Here is a 25,473-nt window from a genome sequence, read left to right on the forward strand (position 1 = left end):
AAACATTTTTCTGCTTCTAAAAGCTGCTATAAATCATGTATACTCTGGAAGACTCTTTTATGTTAATTAAGGAAGATGCAGCAAGTTGCAATATTTTATGGGAAGACAGGCAAGCACAAGTGCAAATTGTTGTGCTTTTTGCCTTATTGCTGCAAAGAGGAAGGAAGAAAAGTTTCATCCAGTTCTGAAGGATTTTGTAGCTCCATATTGTAATGTATGCCAGGAGGCTGGGAGGTAGAGGTAGCAATTTTCATTGACTTCCACCATACTGTGTTTGCTTCATTAAAAAATTACAAATTTGTTGGCAAAAAGCAGTAACATATTGCTAGAAAACATCAAAATTCACAGTGTAAATTCATAACTTAAATTTGTGTTCAAAACTGTGGTTTATGAATTCTGTCTTTTAAAAAAGAAGGAATAGCATAATAAAAGTATGTAAAGCTCCTATTTCTGCATCAGACTAAGGATTTTAAAGCCGAATACCCTTTTTCTGGTAATATATATGACTCACCAAAATCTTTATTAAGTGAATGGATTTTACAATATTTGAAATGATAATCAAAAAAAGAAATCATTAAAGCAACAATACCTTACACAGTTATATGTCTTGTGTTATTTTGATGTGCATTATAGAAGGGAAATAATATTTATTCCTGGTTAATCTGAAAATATGGTATTACTTCTAACAGGTTTTGTTTATGTTTTTCTTTTATTTCTACAGGAAGTTGCCCTTGTCCTTGCAGCTATACTGGTATTTTTGTTGGCTTTCTATGCTTTCTTTTATCTTAACATTTCCACTGAAGTTGACCTTGATCTGGATCCGGATGGAAACTAGCAGATGCAGTGAGTCTATCACCAAGATTTCTTCAGCTTCAACAAAACTTCATTGGAACACACAGTCCCTTCACTGTGAGACAGTAAACGATGCCATTTCTTGCAGTCCAAATTCATAAGAAAGTTTTGCAATACGTCACTCATTTTTACATTCCAGATCTTCAAAATAAGAACACTTATGCCTGGCCAAGTGTATTTGATTAACACCAAGACCAGGAGCAACAGTACAATAAATGAAGTTTATTGTTTACATTATTTTTTCTCAGGCTGAGAACTTTGATGTCAAAAGACAGGTGCTATTATTATCATAGGTATTGATGCTGACTTCAGAGAAGGAGTGTCTGCCTTGACCAAACTTAGGAATCAAAGCTTCCTAATAACCAAATTAGTTTCCTTTTCCAAAAGAAAACAAAAATACCAAATAAAAAGCCTTTTCTTCCTTTGTATTTAAAATATATCAAAAGCCCCTCATCCTTTCTCTCCCTTTTAATCTTTCTTGGGCATGTGTGCACACGCATGAAAATGGAAGAAATTGTAGAGAAAAAATACCTTTTTAGAAGCAGTCTGTCACTTTCTATATGGACTTAATTTTATGTCATCCCAGATTCTGTGTGCCCATATATCTGCAGTAATCTTTTTCATTCTTTTGCCAACTGTTCAGCACACATGTGTTCTGTTAGAAATGGCACCTGGATGACAGAAGCTCTAACATTCACATATGCTTCTGAAACACAGTTCTTTTGCCTCCTGTGCTGTGTGAACTAGTGTAAATAGAAAGTTGAGTTGATGTTGGTTTTAATTAGTGTATTGCTCTATTATTAATATAAAGTCAAAATTGTATTTTAATTATACTCTTCCTGATCGTTCTGGTATCAACTTGCTCTACCTGTTAGGGGCATGTTGTAAAAAAATGTTCCTTTTCGGCTGTACAATCATTTTAATCATCAAACTAATGTGAGAAGTTGCAAGTAATAAGAAACCACTTTGGTTTTCAGGTGTAGTAGTAATTGGGTAAATCTTAGCTCCATGACATGCTTCAGTTCTTGCAAAGTACCTTTCTAAATATGCACTGTAGATAACATTTATGATCCCTTTGATAGCCACAAGTCACTGGAAGAAATTGGTATGCCAGAGCAGCTGCTGGGAGCTTTACAATTCTGGCTTTATCCTGTTCTGCTTTGAGTTTGGCATATAACTGAGCTTGTGGAGTAGAAGTTCAGGTTTGATCCCTTTAAACATGTGGTCACTTATTCCCTAGTTCAGATTCAGTTTGATATCAAGAAAAGCATAGAGACATTGGTGCTGAATGTGGCAAGGAGGTTAGGAAGACTGACTTCCAGAAAAGTTGTCATAATTCAGAAGTTTTATTAGCAAACTAGCTTGGCTTTACCTTTGATGCCGGTTTAAGGGCTGAATGTTAGGTTTAATTGCAACTGAGATACTTACTGTCTTGTTCCAGAGATGCCTGACTAAGATTTCTTAGAGTGATTTTGAAGACAAAGGAGTACAAATCACAGCAAATACTGTAATGGAAAATATATTTCTTTTACATTGACACAGTTCCATTATTACCACTTAAGAAACTTAGATCAATACAGTTAATTTTTAAACCATACAATAATTGTGACCATATACATTATAAGTCTCTAAGGATCCACTTCTTATCTGTCATACTCCTCATTTACTTTATGCAATGCAAAACATCTCTAAAAATTCAGAGTACAACAGTCTTCCAAGAAGAATATGAAAGAGAAACATGTATGCAAATATTTCTCATTTTCTAATTATGTTACAGATTCAAAATCCTAACATGTGCATGCCTATGACTTATAGTCTGCTACTATTTGCACACATGACCATGTGCATAGTGACATGTTGAATTTTTGGTGAAACATTATCTGACCCATGGCCCAACTTTCAGTGGAGGGAAAATCATATCACTAGCTGTCACCTTGGATGTGAAATGCCTCTTTCACTTCACCAGTGCTTCACCACATGTCACAGAAGCTGCAGACCTCTCCTGTTTCTTTGCATAAGCAACAATCTTGTTCTATGAGATGCTGGAAGGATTGCTTTCTTAATGTCCACATATAGCTCTCTGAGTGCTGTATGTGTGGCCTGAGAAAGATGTGTAGTTACTCACTTCACGCAGGTTGTCTCATAACCTGCTCTCTGAATCAGTTATGTTAAAAAGCAAGCAATTCTTACTGTCAAATTTATGAACATGAAATCCCTAGAACAGGAAGATTGCATTTCCCATAATTGTGAATCAGACAAAATCTGAAGCATGTGTGTGTGTGTATATATATATATATATATATATATATATAATTCAGGCAAGCTTCCCTGATGTGTGGCTTAATGAGTCTGTATTGTCCACAAGGGTGATAGTTTGCAGGTTCTTGGTTTTGTTTAGATTTGAAAGATTCTATGAAAGATCATAGAATCATGGAATCATAGGATGGTTTGGGTTGGAAGGGACCTCAAAAACCATCCAGTTCCGACTCCCTTGCCATGGGCAGGGATATCTTTCACTACTAGACCAGGTTGCTCTAAGCCCCATTCAACCTGGCCTTAAACACCTCCAGGGATGGGGCATCCACAACTTCTGTGGGCAATCTATGCCAGTGCCTCACCACCCTCAGAATAAAGAACTTTTTTTTAATGTCTAATCTAAACCTACACTCTTTTCATTTGAATTGGTTCCCTCTTGTACTGCCAATACATGCTCTTGTAAAAAGTCCCTCTCCATCTTTCTTGTAGGCTCCCTTCACATACTGGAAGGTTATTCTCATGTAACAGGAACATTTGTTCTTGCTTAGATAAACTGGAGAGACTTCTGTTCAGTGTACATACAAGTACATGGTAAATATTGCAGCAAATACATTTTTTCTCTTTCAGTGCAATAGCTTCTAATGGGACATGTGGCTTAATTTACTCTTAATTATGTCTGAGATTGAAATATGCCTCTTGGGTTTTGAATCATCTATCTTTGTATGAGTTACTCAGTGTCTATTTTATGAATAAATGATTTTTTACTATTTTGGTTCTCTTATCAATGTTGAATGCACTGAATTACATATATACATTTGAAATAACATTAAAAAAATCTAAACAGCATGATGTTCAAAAGTGAGCAGTGATACCAGTTTTAGGATATTTGGATTATTTTAGGCATTTCTAACCCCTAAACTCATATTAAAACTAAACGTGGCCTATGAATACTTAATGAAGAGGGCTTTCGTTGGCATCCTACTCAATACCCACAGAGAAAGTCTCTTTCTGCAGACAGTTTATCCATGTAGCTCTATCACTTCAGACAAACTGACTTTATTATAAAAGTATTATATGCTTGTTTCAGAGAAAGTTTGCTGATCAAATAATTTAAACAGCAAACATGGCTTAATGGGGCAGGCTTTTTCAAGGATATTCACCTCTAGGGAAAGGGTAGACATCAGTAGTGTTGTCCTCTGCTTGTGGAGTAAACTAAATTTCTTTCCAGCAGAAGTTGTGGAGGAGATGCCTATATTGAGTCCTTGTGCTGTGGGTGGGAGCAGATGCCCTGTCTGGAAGAGTCTCGGGTTAGGAAGGCACAACAGTCTTCTAGCAGTGATTTTGTTCAGCAAATCTTTCCTCGGTGGTTTTCCTATTTTCTTGGATCCTACTAAAGCAGAAGCAGCATCTAGATCGTTTCAGGGCAGAAGCTTCAGTATAGTAGTTTTACTAGTGCTTCTAGCGAATGTAGCAAAGGAAAGGCTTTAGCTCTACTACCTAGAGTTCATAAATATATTTTACTGGAAGCTTAGGAGTCATGTTAGGCATTTCCCTAGTAGATCCTAGAGATACATTTTAACTTTTCTTGAGGAATCCTTTGGTTAAAGTTCACTGTTGCACATCATATAGACATCATGTAATTCAGGATCTGTCATAGCTCCTTCCATGCATCAGATCAGCTGTAACAGAGACAACTTGTAGACTGTGAGATTATGCCAGAACACAGAACTGCAGATAGCCACAACACAAACAGACTCATCTGCGTTCACTTAGGTGTCCTCTAGAGCATTTGATCTAAAAGTTGTTTGAAAACAGTTTTTAAACAATGCTTCTAAACCATGCTAAAGGAAAATAGAGTGAAAGCCCTACAAAACTGCTCATACAATTGCCATGAAAATTGCTACCATGAAAGAGGCTTATCTGCTGAGTAAGAGCCAGGTTTTGAATGTCGCCCTTTCAAGAAGGAAAATGTTGCTAGCAGCTCCCGGTAGAGTGCTGAGTGATACAGGTTTGTGCCTGTCAGGCACAACTGAGCCAGTTGGTGAAGGCCAAAATGTGTTCAGGGCAGTTCTCTGTAAAGGACTGAACCTGAAAAGCAGAGTAGGCAAGTTAGGGTGCCAACAAACAGGATACTACAGCTCTTGATTGCATTTCAAGTTTTACTTACAGTAGCATAATAATTAGTGGTGCTTATGACTAAGAAAGTAACAATATGGCACATTACTAAGACAGAAATATACTGGAACTGCTTCTTGAAAGATTTTATAATGGATTATGCCTGTACCCTGGGGAATGAAGCCATGAGATGAATAAACTGGCAAAGATTGTCTGTGATGTTATGCTTACAATATTTTTCCCTGAGAGCTGATGGAGATATTTTGCAGTACTTTTCCCCATCATGCTCTTAGTTTTCTGTAATGCATTTTTGTAGGTGTATTTCTACACATTTTCAAGAGTCAAGAAATATTTTGTTTGTAGCTCATCAATTCACTTAATTGACAGAATCCTCTACTCATCCTTTTATTCCCTCTTAATCACAATCAAATTGGTGGGGAGACAGCCAAAATGTTAGGTACCAGTGTCTCTCAAGCAGATGTCACACCACTATTTTTTAGCTTGTTTAAATGAATAAACATGTTAAACTGTGAAGTATTACATTTTAGATTTTTTCATTAAAAAAAATGGGACAATCTGTTTACTGTCCTTAATTGAGACAACAATCCTGGCGGTTGCCAGTTTTGGCAGTTGTAATGATGAACTATAAATATTGGGACAAATTAACTAACTGATGATTGTGGAAGATAGTTCAAGTACAATTCTCATTCTGAATGAATAATTTTTTCAGTGCTATATTTTTTCTAACTTCCATAATTGTTATACTGGTTTTGTATGTTAAAACCACAAATAAATACCTGACTAGTCAGTGAATGGGCTTGACTGTTGTCTTATGCTTGATAACTGAAAACAGCAGATAAAACCTGGCCACCCTGGACCACAGTTCATGTTTTGCCCAAATTTTCTCAGGCAAGTGTGTCTGCAGGTCAGTTATAAATGTGAGCTACAAAGAGCTTCATTTTGCTGAACCATGGAAAAACTAAGCAACATACAGATCTTCAGTTTGCCATTTTATGAAGAGGTTGCAGGAATTTAAAAGAGCGCAGCCACACAAGGTGACTATGGAATTCGGAGTTTGATAACTATCTGGTATCATATGCCTATCTCAGTTCCTCCAGACACAAGAGTGTGAGAAAATCAAAGTAAAATGGCCAATTCTTGCAGGAGACAACCACCTCACAACTCACCATGTGCTAATTCTGATACCAAATCAGACCCACCACAACTTCTTATTTTTCATAGGACACTAAAAGGGCGAGGAGGAGATAAAGTTGTCTGGAGCAAAGCAGCTTTTCTTTGGATCAATGGTTCATTTATTTAAGTAAGAAATAAACAGGATTTGGAGGATTTACACAAAGCATAAGTCAGGCTAATTGCTGCTGCCTTCATGTATAAAAAAAGTCACATTATTCCAAGCTAGAATAGCTTTGTGTGTCTGTTAGAGTTAAATATAAATGTACTGATAGTGACAATGTCTGCATTTCTCTAGAGGCACCTTCTTCTCTCATACTATCAGCAAAGAGGAGGGACATGGAGGGAAATGGCAGGGGAGGCCTTTTGCTGATTCTGCACTCCTGAAGCATCACTCCTGCTCTGTGGGGAACTACTGGTGTTGAGAGTAGGACTGCACTCCTGGACTGCTTTGGAGTGGCTACAAAAAGAACAGAGCAGAGCTTAACTGTGAGTTCCCTATCATCACCGGTGCCTGATTTGTTACAACAAATAAATAGCAGCTGAGACGTTCAGCCTTTTTATTTATTAGGTTCTCAGGGAGGTACCAGAAATATTGCTGTCCTTTTGAAACTCGTTTTTTTGTAGTTGTTTCCCTTAATGTCTGTGCGGCTCCTTTCCAGTCAAAGGCCACACTCATGCCTACTTCTTTTTGGTAGTATCATGCCTACTACATTATCCTTTTGCAAGAAGGGGCTGGGGAGTGACCTGCTGTCTCCCCTGCTTTTGCATGGCTGAAACTGAAGAGGCCTCAAGTAGGTACTACTGTGTAATACCGTAAGACTTGCTCTGGTTTGGCAAGGACAGCAAATTCTGAATTCAGGGCAGCTTAATTTAGCCTTTCCTGCCTGAGGAACCTTTGGAGCAGCAAGCATGGTGAAGGTCGGGGTTTTGCCTACTTCTGTTTTGATTACTTTCTTCTTTCTCATTTAAAAGATGAGCTAAGGTGCTATGCCTGTGTAATTAAAGCATGGCTGTTTTAACAACAGTGTCATGGAGTTTTGCTGCCCTAAAGAGCTGTTCATTCTTAAAAAGCATGTGACCATATTTGTGTTTATCTGTTCATTAATCATAGCCTTTCTTGAGCTGTTTTTCTCAGGCTGTACATTACCTTTGTTCCACTCTATCTCCACTGCTAAACAGAAAAGAGAGTAGAGTGACTTCTTCAGATCATTACCAAAGCAACAAATCACTTTAATTAGGCAGTGTATGGGGGGGACATCTTCCCAGTGCACTATATAGATTTTTATTTTGAAGAGCAACCTGTTCTTGTGAATTATATTTGACAGTCCTTGCCCTTATGGATGAATGCATGTGAGTTCACAGTAAAATAAGTTATAAGAATGATTGTGTGACATGAGAATATGTCTGATTTTTAATTTTTTTTAATAAAATGATCATCAGCTGCTTTTAATTAATACAAAAGTGGCTTTTGTTTGTGGGTGGTATGTTTGGTCCAATGCAGCTTCTCAACTGAAATGTCACAAAATGATAATTGCATCTCCTGGGTTAAGGGTTACCTCAAAATTGGAATTCTCATAATACATATCGCTTTTTCCAAAGACTATGATGCTGAAATTTGGTAAATTTTCCACAGAAATGTATGAAATGTATGGTTATAAAAAGAGCAATAATTTTGAAATTTTTCCTTGTCTACAAGTTCTACTTCTGTATAAGGAAACTTTTAAGTTGGTATCATGATGGAGTGGGAATGCCTGAAGGACAAATGCAAGGAGTTAAATAAATGTTCAGGAGATTGTTCTTATGCATTATTCAACCTCTCATGTACATGCTGCTGTGACTGGGCTATGTCAGAGTTATAGTGTGATGGAGAGGCAACACATCTGAGACAACCTACTTTGCTTGTGATTGTGGCACCCTCAAACCCACAGTGGCAAGTGTTTCTTCTACACTGTATTATTCTCCTATACACAGAAGACATGTCTCTTACTAAATTAATTCCTATCTAGAGAAGAAGATAAATTCTATTTTATATGTCTTCACTGACAGAAGAAAGAAGTGTTCCCCATGAACCAAGGCATTTGGACACAAAAATCATTTCTGCAGCACAGAAGTTGTGCATAGGCATAAAACATGTTCAATTTAGAAGATAATACAAATATAGAAAGGAAGTTTTCATTGATCCACAATTCCTTACAGTACAGATCTTTAGAACAGTTTCCAGAAAGCTAGTATTCCTGCTATTCCACCGCTAGTTTGGGGATTGTCATTGCCAACTCAAAATGAAAAATGATCTTGTATTTCCCAGAACTTAAACAAGAAAATTAAAGCATCTTTGTTAAACGTTGAGTTATTCAGTTGCTTTGAAAGGGTCTACCAGAGGGTATGTACAATAATGTATAACTCAAAGTGATGTAGAATAACAGAAAAAAATTACAACTTACTTTCAGCCTAGCAGCCAACTATGGAGCTGGCCTGGGGACCTTCATCACTTCCTTGCTGCTTCCTTGCAAAGCCTTGAAGAACAGACTTGTCACGTTCACTCATCAACATTTATCTCAGTTACCATCTTAGTTTTTCTGTCCTTTGTAAAGAATTAAAACTTCAGGGTCCTTGGTCTGGAGAAGGCTGTGTTTGATCTTTGCACCTAGATCAGGCCTTCCAGCTGGCTCAAATCAAGGCTCTTCGGCAAATTCCTTCCAGAGAGCTGTAAGCTGTTTGAAAAGAGTCTGTGTACTCTTCCGTCAGCTTAGCAACGAGATAACACAAGTTGAAACTCTGAAAAACTGACACAGCCTCCCTTTGAGAGAGAAGTATTTGCTGAGGTTGTCTGGCAGTGGGGTACTAGATATGTCAAGCACTGTACTAAGGGAGGAGTGAGCCTGGGCAGACAGACCTCAGGATGTCAGCAGGGACTTGATGCAGATGTTCTTCCAGATGTTGCTTCTTATGGACTCCCTTCTCTAATGGCACAAACCCAAGAACACTTATGAGAGGACTCCAGTGCAATCTTTTCAGGGGTAAGAGTCAAGATCATGAGAATTGTGTCTCATGCTAAGGATGATGAAAAGTTATTCAATTCATTAGTAACTCAGTATTATAGAAACTACAAGTGCTAAAATAAACCTTCCTTAGCCTAACAACAAAGGTTCATTTGCAAAGCTTCATAAAAATCTAAGCACATTACAGATAACTAGACAGTTTAATTCTTAAAATGAGGAAATTGATGCAGCTGGATATGAGAGAAAAAAAAAACAAAAAAGCTGTTTCAATAAGACATATGTTAATTCTGTTCCACAGGAACTACAGATGCCCTAGCTCTGGTGGGGTCTGAGGAAGGAGTCATGTACACTAATGATGTCTCCTTTCATCATATGCTAGTAACAGGGTAACACATCTTTCCACCCAGCCAACGAGAATACTTTAATTAAGTAAAACAGGATTACAAAACACCAGGATACCTAACTGCAGCAGTTTAGAAAATTGTAGAAGTAAAGCTCTCAGTTCATTAAATTGTAACTTATATAGATACCCCAGTATTACATGCCTCACAGCCAAATATCAAAAACAGACTCCACCAGTAACATATTCACACTCTGTCAAGTTCTCCTTTGTTTCAAAAGTCTTGAGGAATACAGAGACTGTCACGTGTGTAAGAGATTTTGTATTAAGTTGCTCCTCTCAGAAGGTGTTCCTTGACCTTAGTATGGGCTAAGAGACATGAAGTTGGCAGGCTAATGAAGAGGAAAAAGAGGGTATTCTGTAAAATCTCTACTTTATGCTAGTCTTAATTATTTAGAGGCAGACATCACAGCTGTCCTTGTAGGTGGAAGTGGGATAAAGTACTCTGGGAAAGACACTGTTGTTCCTCTTTAGAAAGCACAGTGAAAAAAGCTCTGGGCCATCTATGCCCAGTGGAGGAATAATCAGTGATGTGGAAGGCTGAATAGATGGCACTAAAATGAGGACAGCAATGAGCAAGCAGAGCAGCACCTTCTTCCAGACCTCAAATCCACAGCAGTGCCATGGCCCAAAGAGGCCACTGCCTCTCCACCCAAATCCCAAGAATCTGGCCTGCTCATTCTGCTTGGGAGCTTGGGAAAAACAAACCTTGTGTGACCCTTCACAGCAATTATGCAGAAGGCCTCTACAAGAATGAAAATTTTACTCACACAGGAGAAAAGAGCTTGAAAAACTGCATAGTTACTCCCACCCACCAGCACCCACTATTTGAGAATTGTATCACTGGCTTTCATCACTCTGAAAAACAAGTTTATTTGACTAATACTGTTATATTCCTAAAGACTTGTATTTTGAATATATGGCAGCTGCATTAAAGAAATAAAAAAGCCCACATGATAGTGGCTTGATTCAGTGCAGCTGGTGCAGATCGCCTTAGCTCATGGAGGTGGGTGCAGTGTTTCTGGCAGGGCAGCTTGTTTTGGAGTCTGTTTGTGGTTATACCCTCGTGATGCGTTTCTCCCAGTGGTGTTGCCTGCTCTGGGAGTTTGGAGTTTCTGCAGAGCCAGTGCAGCTGATGTGCTCCCAGCTGCTGCATCAGCCTTCCAAGCAGTTTTAGTATTGACAGGTCTCTCTGCAGTAGACCTGAGCAAGCAATACCCTGGAGGCAAAAGAAAGCCAGGAATGCACATGAGCAGAAGCCACAGGGGACAAGAGCCTATATACAATAAGTTGTCAGGAGGCTGGTGTTTAAATCCACCTCCAGACAGAAATAAAAGGATTTCAGAGATTGGTTTGGTTTAGGGTTGATTCTCAGCCGATCCTGAATGTACAGTAAACAGCTGTCCACTCCAGAAGTCTCTGGAGAGGAGAAGGCAGTCTGGAGTTGCAGATGTGTGAAAATGCCGCTGAAGGGATGTTGCCCTCCAGGATGTCTGCTCCCTGTCCACAATGGGATCACAGGTGACCTGCAACAACCTGTCCGGTAACACACTGACTCACTTCAAGCCATGGCAATACTGAATTTACTTATGAGTGTGCTCAGATGTGTGGGCCCATGAAGTCTGAAGGACTTGTCTCCAGCTGCTCCCAGGCTAGCCCTTATTTGTTGCCTCTATGGAGAGTGAATACACATGATTATGCATGAATGTTGCATTGAGCAAGGCTTGGTGGTCACATGCATCTAATCATAGAATGGTTTTGGTTGGAAGAGACCTTAAAGATCATCTAGTTCCAACCCACCTGCAGTGCTATTTTTCCAAGCCCCATCCAACCTGGCCTTGAACATTTCTGGGAATGGGGCATCCACAAGCTCTCTGGGCAACCTGTTCCAGTGCCTCAGCACCCTCACAATAAAGAATTTCTTCCTGTTATCAAAACATACCCTTTTTCAGTTTAAAGCCATTACCTCTTCTCCTATCACTAGTGCTATGAATGTTGTACGTTTTCTCTGGCATAATTATATCCTTTTTGTTTATGACTTGTGATTTGGTTTTTTTCTCAATGTTTTTCACTGTATCTCTAACTACCACTGAGATTTTAGCAGAACTTCAAGGGACTGCATCACTTCCTGCCTCCCACATGCATGTGTGTTTTCTTGGGCTGCATTAAATAAGGTGTTTTGCACTCACTATATTCTGCAGCAAGCCAGTATGACAAAATTACAACTTCTAAATAGTGCTGAATTGAAAATATAAGGAATAGAATAAACCTAGACTGTTATTTCCAAAAAATAAATTGAATAGTATACATTAGTCAGTCATGGATTAAAATACTTATTTTAATTATTAAATCACTTAATTATTAAATAATTAATAATTTAAATACTTTTAAGTATTTTTAATCAAATACACTATCCTGAATAATCCAAAATTCAGGATATATCATTAAGATGAAAGCAATATATTGGGATGAAAATAAGCATCTTAAAAAGTGGTTCACTTCACTCACTGCATGATGCCAACAGGCTTCATCCTAAAATCTTCTCAGGATGTGTTTCACAGTTATTGGGAAGCTGCAGTGCTAGTACATCACAGCCAGGTTTTTTCATCCTCCAGTATGGTGTTGGGAGTGCTGCACAGCTTAAGATTTTGCGATTAGGATGAGGCAAAACTCAAAAACCTAATAATTACAAACACCCTGTAGGACTTTTCTCCAAAGCAAAGGGGTTTTAGCTGTGTTTTTCCTACAAACCTGATTTCAAATAATTTCCCTTTCATTATTACTTAGTTATAGTACTTCTCCTGATCCTAATCGATCATACAGGACTGGCATTACCTGTGTTTAAGCAGAGGATGTGATTCATTCCAGAGGTGGCTGCATTTCAATAACTGGGTGAAATGATCCCACTGCATCATTTTGCACAGTTTGTGGAATTATTTCAGGGAAACATGCTATTTAAATGTAGATTATTTTACTATTATCATCATTATTATTATTATGAACATTGTCATCAACTAATAGAAGTGAATAATAAGAATTTATGTATCCATTAAGAATAGAAAGAAGGACACAGGAATACAGCAGAGGTGTTTGTCTACCTATTGCTTAATGTCAATAGACTCATAGTTTACTATCAGCCTTGTATTTTTTGCCGTAACTCAGGTGGTAGTAAATGTAATGAAAACAGTTCAGAGGTATTTGTCTGTATTCAGTAAACAGGTTGTTTTAAGCAGATTTGAATATGAATTTCACATTATGTCTTCATTTTCCTGTCAGACTTTATTATTCCTTTGTAGGACATTGGTACACTGACTGTGTGTAGCACTCAGAGAAATGGTTTACAGGTGCATCTCACCAGTTGCTCATGGAGATGAGATTCGTATCATTAAAAGAATGGGTATAAAATGTTCTATTTGGAAATGAATTACCTGATTATCTAAATGTAGTGCATACAGTTATTTCCTAATAAAATCTGTGTCACTGTAAATATAGTTTGTTCTCCAATGACGGAAAAATCTTTCCTTTGCACCTTTGAAACTTGCTGGCCATTGTCAGAAAAATATTTAGAGGTTCCCAAATACAGATCCCAGGATTTAAGAGGATTCAAGACCAACGAAGGTTTAACCTGTCACAACACTCTACTACTGGTGTATGCATTTTGTCAGTCCCTGATCTTTAACTGGGTGCCCAGGGTCCATGAACAGCACATGGAGGTGCCAGAGGGTGGAGCATGCTTGATCACAGGACGTGGAAATGTAGAAGTCAGGAGCCTGTCTGAAATTCTATGCCCTTCCCCATTTTGGAATGGCCTTTTAACAGGCTTTTCAGTTTCAGTGCCATCAAGAAGACTTGTTCCTTTCCCAACCATCTGAATGCTCTCTTGATGGTAGTAGGCGCCACCTCTGTCAAAGGCGGAGTAGCTGTCATCTCTAAATCACAGTCCTCATTGAAATTACTGTTCCTTTTCTGTGAAAAGGGATGAGATCTCACACCAACTTCCAGGGAGATGAAGTCTCCTGACTAGAGTATATCAAAGGAGGAATAAGCTCTGACTGGACAGTGAGACGTTGAGCTGTATCTCTCATACCCCATTCAAATACTGTAGTAGCTTAGACAAGAGGAGGACTCCAGCAACCATATCTCAAAAGAAATAGATAGCTGCCATTGTGTTTTGTGAAAAATCCAATTGGTAGGAATTTTCAAAGTGTTCAAACCAGCCCTGGGGGAAAATAAACAGAGGAATATATTTTTGTGTCCCAACTAAGCTGGTGTCTGAACTGAATGTTGGAAAACTTGATGTTTCTTAAGACTGAAGAGCTCTTGGGTATGAACAGAATTCAAGTTGTGTGGGAACCTTTTGTACTGGCAGCTAAACTCAGAGTTTGGAAACCTCCTGAAGCAGACAACAGAGTCTCTGTTCTGGATGTAAGCACATAAATTCCACCTCTGTCAGGGTTTAAACACCTAGCTAGGTCCTTTTCTGAGTACAAAGCCATGACAAGATCTATGGCCACCCTTCCATGTGGACTTATTACACAACTCAAGAAACTTTTAAACCTTAACTTATGCTTGGTGTATATTGAACAACGTGCTGGTTTTGGCTGGAGTAATTTTCTTCACAGTGGCTAGTATGGGGCCATGTTTTGGATTTGTGCTGAATAGTGTTGATAATAGAGATGTTTTTGTTATTGTTATTGCGGAGCAGTGCTTACACTGAACCAAGGCCCTTTCTGTTTTTCACACTGCCATGCTGACAAGAACATTGGGGGTGCATGGGAGGCTGGAGGGACACAGCCAAGACAGGTGACCCCAACTGACCAAGGGACATTCCATACTATATGACATCATGCTCATTATATAAAGTGAGGAGAAGAAGGAGGAAGCGGGGGACATTTGGAGTGGGGCTGTTTGTCTTCCCAAGTGACTGTTACATGTGATGGGGCCCTGCTCTCCTGGAGTTGGCTGAACACCTGCCTGACCATGGGAAGAAGTGAATTAATTCCTTGCTTTGATTTGATTTACTTGTGTGTGCAGCTTTTGCTTTCCCTGGTAAACCGTCTTTATTTCAACCCACGGGTTTTCTAGCATTTACCCTTCCAATTCTCTCCCCCATCCCACTAGTGGGGAGTTAGCAAGTGACTGCATGGACTTTGATTGCTGGCTGGGGTTAAACCACAACAAACAGTATTTTTATCCTGAGTTTTCCTTCCACCGTTTCTTGCTAAACTAGCATGCAGTGGACATGAAAAAGCATAATGGGTTTCTATAACAACACTGCGAAATAATAAATACCACAAAGCAACTCTGCAATCTCCAAATGATGTAAATGGTTTTTTTCATTTAATTACTATCCATATTTGTGTCCAGCTTCAGAATAATACAGCTGCAAAAGTAATTAATTAATATAGGAATGCAGTTTAATAACAGCACAAGGGTCTGTGTTCATTGGTTGGTTACGGGCACTAGCTAGCATGCTGATAACAGGTTGTTGCCATTGTTGCCACCTCATTAGAAAATTAGCATTTAATTAACTTAGGAAGATATGGAACATTTTTGATATGGGAAATATTTGTACACATTGTCTGTTGGAATTAAAAGCTCCCATCCAGCGAAAAGCACAGCAGCCTCTACAGCTGGTGACTGTTGGCCCACAGAAACTAAATAGACTTGCTGCTCTGTGCAGCTGCAGCCGCTGCCTTTGATTTGGAGGGGAAAGGAAGCTGTGAGACGCAGTCTAATCTGAGGCATCAGCTGAAAGGAATGATCCAACCGTCACATCAGGACCCGCCTTGCAGGCACTGTAGCGAGTCCCCAGAAGTATTAATGCGTGGACAGTGCCAGCCTCTGAACTGTCAAGTAAAAGTTTTGAAGGAAAGATGGCTCTCCATTAATCTGGGCTTGATGCAGCTTCCGCTGAAGCCAGTGGGAATCTTTCCACTGATCTCATTTGGCTTTGGATGAACCTGCTCGGATTTCCTGGCCTGAAAGCCCTAGTGCTGACTTGAACCAGGTGCAGAGAGAGGCAGGTCAAGCTGCACAAAGGTTAACCACTGCTGGTCTTGGGGGTTAGAGGGTGGGGAAGAGAAGGGAATGGATTTTCTTGTTATTGCTTTGTCGCTGTTAACACTGGCTGAAAGGTTTTTTATATTCTTGTGGATTAAAAGATGCTCTTTAAACTGCAATGTTGAAAACCTGCCTTAAAACCTTCTGCTAGCAAAACACAAAAACATCCCTAGTTCCTAGGGTGAATTGTTATTTTAACCAGACTCTTCTATGTAGGTTGATGCAAAACCTGAGAACAGTCGGCAGTGATCCTTTCTCCTGCGGAGTGAGGAATTCACACCTATGTGTGCCAGCACTGCCACGCACATCCGCGCGGGATTCCTCCAGGCAGGGGTAAATGGCTATATCACCTCTGTCATCCCATGGGCTCGGGAGCATATTCTGCAAACCTTCTGCACGTGTTTAATGTTGCACATGCAAAGCCATGGAGTCGTGCCAGCATCCCACAAGTTTCTCCCACTGACGTCCCCGCAGCTGCAGCTGCAGCATCAGGGTCTATCCTAACCCTGGGCTGAACCAGCACTCTGCAGCAGCCAGCCTGCCTCAGCTGCTCTCCCAGCCCTGCTCCAGTGTCTACAAGTATTTCTGAGAGAGATGTCGCAGCCATTGCCAGGAAAAACTCAGCTCCCAGCTCTTGGCTTGCCCTTCCCCAGTCCCACCAAGTAGATTACCACCTGCCAGGAGTGCTGTGGCAGGACATCAGGGTCTCACTGAACAGGATGGGTGGGCTGTATTGTGAAAGGCTGTCTCCCCTGGGGTGATCTCAGTCCTGTCAGTGCAATGAGCTGACAGGTAGGGACTGACAACACCCATCAATCAGATCCTTAACAGCCTGAAATGCTGCCATTTCTCTTGTGGAGAGCAGCAGCCAAGCCGACAGGCTGCATGGGGCTGTCAATGAGGCAAATGTCCTTGTTGACAGAGCTGCTCCTGAGAGGGTCTTCCACAGTTGTTCTTGTTTTTCCCAAGGAAGTGCCCCCATTCTTCCTCCTGGTGTGAGGTGAACAAACACCAGAGCTTGAGGGATTAAGAGTAATTGTGTTGTGATTGCTTCAGATGCTTTTTTAGGGCAGACGCTGAAGTGTGTGACACTGCTCTACACTGTGTCAGGGCTTGAGGCAGGCAGATAAAATGCAGTGGTATTCCTTCAGGTAAGGACAGACAGACATAGCATAGTGGGGACGAGGAGTGCATGCCTGCATTACATGCCTTTAATGTGTGGCAGCTATTAAAGACTCTTTGTGCATGTGAAGCAAGGAATGTAGATGAGCGTAAGTACAGAGGCTTCACCATTTCTTTGAGGGAAAAATGATCCGGCTTCAGAACCGCAGCAGCATTTTATCACTCCAAAATCTTCAGGCACATTCAGATTAAGATCAGTGCTGAGGGTCAAAGGTGGAAATAATGTAGTTCAAAATCCTTTCAGTGCCCAGCAGCAATGGTTAAATATGTGAAGGGAGAGACAAATAAATGAGGAAACACTGCAAAAAGCAGCAAATAAACAAAACATCTCATTAAAATCTCACTCCATGTCAGTTGTGTGTTTTCCCACCACTGATTCAGAAGAACTGTCTGCTTCTAACAAGTAATCCAACAGGCTTGTTGTATAGAGCATGAGTTGGGTCCTCGTGGACAAGGGACTGTTGCTGTATGTGTGGCTCCATGGGAAGGCAGAAGGACAGATCCCTGTCTTGCCAGGCCTGATAAGCCACTGTATGACATACACTGATGTGAGCTGGAGCCTTCAGGAGAAAAGACCACATAGACATACAGTTTTACACTGGCCTTTCCATTTACACTTTCCTAAATTCATGGATTGCTGTCACTGCCAATAATTTATCTTTGGTGACATTTGGATCATATACTTTGGTACTAATATTCAAGAATACAATGTAAAAACCTACAGGTGACTATAGCTTAACCTTGAAACATCCACATCCATTTTAGATCCCAAAGCTCCCAGGAGCAAACACCTTCTGTTCTTGGAAACATTTTGGCATTTAAAGAAGCACGAATTGGAGCGCAGAACCATTGTCTTGTTGCATCCCTGTTTCATACACTCCATTCCCCACACTCTGAATATTTGTGGAACAAGTATAAGCAAATCATGCTGGGCCAGAACACGGTTGTGTCTCCCACAGTTTTTTGAAGTGTTTCTTGGCAGATTTCTCCCCAGTAAGTTTTGTGCCTGAGCCCACCTGCTATGGTGTAAAGTAAGATACATGCGGGTATCCCCCAAAATGCCACAATAGGGGAAAAAATTCAAAAAAGGTTCATTTTGGAGGCAAGGATGCTGAAAACTTACAAAACTTGACAGTGCTGCAAGACAGCACCAGGCCTCAGGAAAAGGCAGTTCCTGTGGTCTGCCAGGGTGTTTTATCTTCTCTCTGTCCTCCCTCGCCCTCTCCGCCCGAGGAGGCCATGTGCATGTCTGCGAATGTTACCTGTCCTGCATACCAGAGAGACACACTTTGCAGGCAGAAAAAGGCTTCCTAAGCAAAAAAAATGAGTTCTAGCTTCCCGTTACAAATTCTTCTGAAAAGGGTACCTATTCCTACATATGGCCAATCAAGGTCTGGTGACAGTCTGGGATGCTATGTCCATCTTTACTCATTCTTCTATGTAACAGCCAACTCTGCTCTCCCTGGGTGCAGATGTGCAGTAGCTGAATCCTTACAGCCCATCCAGTCCCTGCTCTCAGAAAATGTAAGGAGAATTACACTGCTGAACACTGATGAAATTTCAGGTAGTGCTGAATTCTCCCCACTTCACATTACCTACATTCTGGCATTTCTCTAATTTAAATTGCTGATCTATTTAAAATGCAAATTGCTGATCTATTTAAAAGGCTACAGCAGGAGCACAGTTTACATGGAGATCCAGCTGGGATGGAGGGTCAACATTCAAGTTCAGTGTTTTCTTTCTAAACAACTTGGCTGCTAGAAAAACACCTCGAGGATTTGAATTTAGTAGATCAAATTTTCTTCACAGTACATTCCCACTGACACCACTTAGGTCAATGGACCAGCTTGTGAACTCAGTTAAATCAGCATGTATTGGGAGTAACATTACAGAGAGTAGTGGAACTACTCCAGATTCATATTGGTGATAATGAGACCAAAATTTGGTCCAATGTACTTGCAGAGATCTGAGAGCAAAGCATTGATTTCAATACTCAAGTAAAATATACTGCTCTGAAGACCTTTTTAAATCTTTGAACACAAGTCTGTGTGCAAACATAAGCATAAACGGAGTAGAACACTAATAGAATAAAATATTAAAATTTATCCACTAGCCTATACCAAAACTAGTAAAGCCTGGGAGTATTCCTGGGTAGATACAAAAAAATATCAGGTAAGCTACATAAAATCTCAAGTTATGAGTTTTGAAATATTTTTAATGTTCTAGTTTAGCACAGTATTTTGAAGTGAGAAGTATAATTCAAGCTTCCAGCCTTGAAAAGACTGGATACACTACTTTTGTTAGTGGCACCATTTACTTTATTCATATTTTACTAATCACCCTTATAATTCTTTGTACTTCTAGACTTAGCCTCCTGGCCAAATACCTGTGAATTCCTTTCCTTTAATCTTTCCACCTTAGATTCTTTGTGATTTGCCAGCTTTTTCAGTGGGTATTTCAGAAAGTGGTTTTGATGGGTTCTTTTGGTGTTTTTTTCCTTTCTCATTATATGCATGAAAATTTTATTGTTGATATCAGAATTATTGTCAAAATCAGAAAAGATTAGTTCAAGTTCTTAAATGCTTATGATGATAGAAGAGACTTCCCCCATTTTAACTTTGTGGAAATGTCTGTATTATTGCTGTTGGGATAATAAAAAGTGGTAACTAGCACTCTGACAGCTAAGATCCCAGTGTTAACACATGTGTGATGCAGTTTTAGAAACCAATATACCAGTCAAAAGTAGAATTATGGACTCGAGAGCAAACAGAACAGCTCCAGCTCCTCTGACATTAGTAAAGCTCAAAAGACTGCCTAAATAGGGCAGAGGAGTAAAAATCTCTCTATATTGCTTTCCATCAAATTGGTTCCTTTTTCCACTGTGCAGAATTATAGTCAGGAAGGGTGGGACAAAGAACAGCAGGAAATATTTGTTCATAAAATGAAAAACAGAGACAGAGAGATATAGCAAACATATATTTCTAAGCTCCTGTCCCTTTCCTTTCAAATTAGATGGGAATGCAGAAGGGGGCGAATGGAGAGAGAGACTATGGCAGGGATTTAAATAGGGTAAAGCTAAAGACAGGTTTTAATTTCTCAGGGATCCCTCTGAAGGAGGAGGTTTCCTGTTTCCCTGCTCTGGGAGTCTTGGGTTTTACCTTTTTTGTTATTGTTTGCTTGTTTGGTTGGTTTGTTTGATTTGTTCTTTCTTTCTTTTACAGTTCTATCTACACGGACTGGGATTCAATATAGAAGAGTGCATATACACAGGCTGGAGGCTCAGCTGTGTAAAACACTACAGTTTTTCTAGGAATCAGTGCTGTGCTGATTTACATGACAGGAGGATCACACCTTTATACCTCATATTTAAACTGAAAGAACAAACTACTGGTGACATAATTTTTACAATTTTTTTTTCTGTTTTAGCCAGTTTCTGATGTGGATTAGGGAGGGCGGGCGGAAGCACACAGAGATCTTTATTATCATCTCTAATAAGAATCTGAGCTCCAAACTTGATAGTATGTGACTGTGCATAAAATTAACTAGATGTGTCTGGTAGCAGATCTGAAGTTGTGCCTGATTATATTCTTCGTGCATATTTGTTTTCAGTCATATTTACAGGGGTGCCTCTATCCTGATGCTTCAGTTAACTGTTACTTTGAAGAAATAAACAGAGGTGAGGGTCCAGTCACCTTCAGCTGTTGGAAGTTAATAAGGTGTTAATGAAACATTGGCAAATAGCAGCAGTTTAGCACTTGGTTGACACTTGATTTTCAAAAGAGACAGAGTGTAAATAAGCTGTGTTTGCAGTGAAAATTAGAAAAAGTGGGAGGTGGGGGAACAAATAACACTCTCACAGCTTATTGGTTTTAAGCAGGAAATATTTGGTAGACCACATCAGGGAGAGTAACTCGCAGTGCCGCAGTCACTGGCAACAAACAATACTCAATGGCAAAGAGCTCTGTTTTCATACATGCCTTTTAAAGACACTCTTCTAAAATGCAACCAGACAATGCACATAATCAGTGTAAGAGAACCCTCGGCACCTCTGCCTCTGACCTCTAGAAGTGCTCTGTAGGAGCATCTGCCCTGTTTCAAACCACAAACCCTGTGAACCCTTGTGGTTGTCTATGGGGGATGGGCAGTCTCTTTCTGCAGGACACAGAAAGCTACCAAGGAGCTTGAACTCTCTTGTTCCTGCTGCATTAAGGACAACAAACTACCCCTTGAGAAACAGTAACACTCTGAAGATTTATTAACTAAGAACAGCATCATCCAGAGCGAACCTTTTTTTCACCACTTGCAATATAGAAGTGGGTACAGGAGATGGTATAGCCAAGCTATACCTGTTGTCCTGCTTCTAGCTCTGAAGAAAGGGAAGGATAGCGATGGATCAGGAGCTTCCCTGATGTGAGAGTGGGACTAAACAATGGTAGTTTAGCAGGCCCGCACTGCAGAGAGACCGGGGTGGAAGCCACATTTCAGAGTGGTTTATTGGAATAAAGATCATTGACACTGGCACCTAGCATAGGTCTAGGCTCAGTATGAAGATGAAAATTTGTAACTGGGTCATGGAGGATTTTCTGTTTATGCAATATAGCCAGAAAGATTCTTTGATAAATCTACAACAGAAGAGCTAATACCAAGGCTATTCAAAAAGGAAGATACCCTGGGGACATCACTTTTTCTGCATAATTACAAAGACATTGTTTGTTTCGCAGGTGAGTGGTCTGTGAGTGATGTTTCCTTGCGAGGCTGAAGAGATTGATGGGTTCTAGGAGATTATCAACCACATCTGAAATTACTTTAGCAGTGTGGAGTTGTTATAGTTAGAAACCTGAGTTACTTGATGTATCTTTTGCCCCATTCTCATGTGTCACATTCATTCACAGCAGCCCGTATGATAGTGTACCTTACCAGCATAAGGCAGCTCCTTTGGCACACATACTGTATAATAATCTCTGACAGTACATTACAATTGCAAATTAGAGCTAGCTTTAATTTAAAATGTAAAAATTTTATTTTTCTGAAGTAAGCATTGCCAGAGGAATAAACCTGTGGGTGTAATATACCCATGGGTATTAGCAATTCTGAAGTGCTGAATAAATGAAACACACAAAGACTATATTTTTGTGTAGGGTAAATAATGGCACACATAAATATTGAAGTATTGAACATAAAACACTCTATGCAAAAACATAGACTTTGTTTGCTTGATTCTCCCTGATGTGTTAGAAAAGTTTTAACCCAAGGGGGACTGTAAGTGCAGCCTTTAAAATTAATTTAAGTGTTGTGTGTTGTCTATAAATTTCTATATTGAATTAGTCTTATTTTCAGTTTGAGCCAATATATTATTTTGTTTATGGAGACTGCAGTGTAGCAAGTATCTTTTTGGTATCAACACACTGTGAGACAAATATGTTGCAATATGTTTGAAAGAATCTGAAAATTCACACTTCCCAAAGAAGACAGAATCTGTACATTCTGTAATGTACTTCCCAGTAGCACTGAAGCTTGGCCAGAATCAGGTGTTGCGCAGAGCACATGGAGTGTCTTAAGTTGACTGTGAAGCAGTTTGGTACCTGGCTGCTCAAACACTGAGGACTTGAGGTCAGGATTTCCCTTGTCAGGCTGGCAAAGATCTTCGAGAGCCCTTTTTATGCCTTTGTAGTATATGGTCAGTTTCCTGGGATAATCCATTTTTTCACTAGCAGCTATTATGAGGACATAAGACACCAGGAAGTGCACTTTGACCTCTCCTGTTCTCTGCTGTTGTACACAGAGTATTTGACGCTTTTGGCCTTTGGTACAGAAGGTCCAGTTTTGTTGTAGGATGTCAAGGCTTCTTTTGTAAGGGCACAGAGCATAATTTCTATGATGCTTTTGTCACAACAGTGTATTTGTTTTAATGACAACTAGGCCACGTTTAGCAAAAGCGATTGACCCTTGGTGATGGATTGACTTTCTTGCTATCAAAGCATGGAACATTTGTTTTGACATTAATGCAATAATACCGGAACTGTTATTTTCTTTTAAGTATTTTTCTATGACTCTGTATCCAAAATTTGTGAATGCAAAAACTGCATGTTCAGTAGATAGAATATAGAATCTGTGTGAAGAATCTTTTGCCAATTGAATGTTCATCCTCTTTCTCCTTGTTTAGCATTTAAAATAAAGAATACAAGGTCTGTTTTCTTCAGATCCAGGTCAGTGCAGCAGAAGATTGTATAACCACCCAGAAAAGGAGTAATTTGAAGCTATGAAATAGGGAGAGAAAGAAGATGAAGAAAAACCACTATCATTTATGGTGTAGCAGAAAGTAAAGAGGGGACTGAGATGAATGGAAGGAATAAAGGAAAGAACATAAATATTTCTAGAATGAAATTATTTACTCTGGGATATTGTAAACAAAAAACAAAAAGTGATAGGGGATTACTTGCTGAGGAAGTGCTGTTCTATGGTTGTGCTGTGAGTTGCTCTTTGCACACAAAGGTTAAAAGTCTGAAAATTACTCATTTGGATTAGTCAGGAGCTAAAATATTCCTGCACAGACTTCTGTTTGATTGAAGATCTTGAAGAATATTATTCCAGGCGTAGCTTTTCCTCAACCCATGAAGGCAAAATTTTCCTAGGCTAGGCTAGAAAGTTCAGGGCAGTATTCAGTCTGAGAGTAGCACATGCATACTTGGGTTCCTAAATGTAAGTGTCTTAATCTAAAACAAATATAAACCATCTGACCCTCCATGGCTATTCCAGACTAATGTTTAATTTCCACTTATGCTCACTGAACATGAATAGTCCTCTCCAGAGGAACTGGCATCCCAGGCTGTGGTCAGGATTTCAAACTGAGTGGGACAAACTCCTGGATATGCTCAGGTGGCTAATTTGGATTAGACACCTAAGTGAATTTAATTGATGACTTCTACCTCTAGCATTTAAAGTTAACTTTTCAGCTATTCCAGTTTCCTGCCAGTCCTTGAGCATCTTTGAAAAACAGGTTGTCCTGTACTGGCAATCATGTTTGTCATATCATAAGGACACCAGTGATTCACAGACATATTTGATGGACAGGATGGCACACTCTCTTGGGGACAGATTCCAGCCTGAACAATAGTATGCTGGACATACCAGAATTTCAGCTTCTGCTCTGGACAGCTGTCTTGGTTTGAGGGTAAAAAACCAAAATGTTTACCCACAAGCAGGGGAGGGGCCTCCTCCACGATAATCACACCACTCTTTATCAAATTTAAGAAAAGGAATTTTAATACAAGAAGGATAACTGATTGATATATATACATATATATATATATGTAAACAGACTAGTGCAACCCACTTCCCCAACACCACAAACGAAAGAAAAAAAAACAAACAACAACAAAACCCAGCAGGTTTTCCTCCAGGAGGAAAATTATACTTAAGTAGTGTCAAATGTCACAGTCCAGCTGGCTGCGGAGTGAGTTCCCAGTAGTTCCCAGTCCCTCTCCAGCGAGACAGACGAGTGGTTAGCTCTCAGATGAACTCTGTGTCTCTTGTCCCAGATGAAGGAAAAAGAAAGCTGAAAGTGGGGAACCACCACGTGTCCTGCAAAAGCAGCTGCAAACCTCTCTCTCTCCCGGGTCACTGCCCCGGCCGGGGCGGGCAGGCTGTGACGGTGCAGGCGGTGGTCAGTGCAGGCGGTGCTCAGACTGCAACAGAGGCCGGGATCCCAGATGCAGGAACCGGGAGAAACAGCAGCGCCAAGGAGAAAAAAACAGTGTCTCAGCCAGAAGCCCCAGCAGTAGCCAGCAGAGCAGCTTCCCTCCTCGGCCACCACCGCTCCCGCCTTCTGCCGAGCTAAGAAAACAAAGATGTCCCCAAAAAAACAAAAGAGACAAACCTGCCGCCATCCAAGTGATCAGCAGTTAACTACTTCTTTTGTTAACTGCTGGCATGGGCAGTTAGTGGCAGGGGAGAGAATTTACATAATAATCCCAAACTACAACAACAGCTATGGAGGAACTTACGGCCTCATGTTGCTAAACTGCAACTGCTTGGCTTACAGTATGCAATGAAGAATGGTTGTTTCCCATGCTCTGATCAGGTTTCTTTAAGCGGTATCTAGAATGTGTTGCTTATTTTTCTGCTCTTCTACACTATCTGTGAAAGTAGCTTTTGAGCACCTGCTGTCAGGTGTTAGCTGTTTTTCCCTGTTAGCTGTGGCACATGAACTACAAATATAACTTGCATTCAGGCTACTAGCCAGTTTGGATAACTTGTTTGGGGCTTATAAATGTCTCACATGGGCCCAATACCCCCATGCATAAATCATCATCACAAATAAGGAGAGGAAGGAAGGTAGATTTGGACAAATGGGTCAAGTTTCTAAACTGGCAGTGGTGGAAAGGATGTTGAGACCTTTCTCCCATATGTAAT

The 25,473-nt window shown here is 40.0% G+C and overlaps 1 protein-coding gene across 7 annotated transcripts in view; it reads left to right on the forward strand.

Annotated features, from left to right (window-relative positions):
- TRIQK (triple QxxK/R motif containing) overlaps positions 1 to 25,473 on the forward strand; it is a 124,057-nt gene that overhangs the window by 67,184 nt on the left and 31,400 nt on the right. For 3 of the 7 annotated variants that reach the window (XM_071554192.1, XM_071554188.1, XM_071554189.1), the window contains exon 4: positions 722 to 6,397. The exons of 3 other annotated variants lie outside the window; for them this stretch is intronic. In XM_071554192.1, coding sequence (XP_071410293.1) covers positions 722 to 835 — 114 coding nt within the window. In that variant the 3' untranslated portion in view covers positions 836 to 6,397. Of the gene's footprint in view, positions 1 to 721; positions 6,398 to 6,712; positions 8,277 to 25,473 lie in introns of those variants that run through there. One more of the 7 variants, XM_071554187.1, reaches the window with a different exon arrangement.

This window comes from Pithys albifrons, chromosome 4, assembly GCF_047495875.1.
Source record: "Pithys albifrons albifrons isolate INPA30051 chromosome 4, PitAlb_v1, whole genome shotgun sequence".
In the NCBI taxonomy this organism is placed as follows: domain Eukaryota; kingdom Metazoa; phylum Chordata; class Aves; order Passeriformes; family Thamnophilidae; genus Pithys; species Pithys albifrons.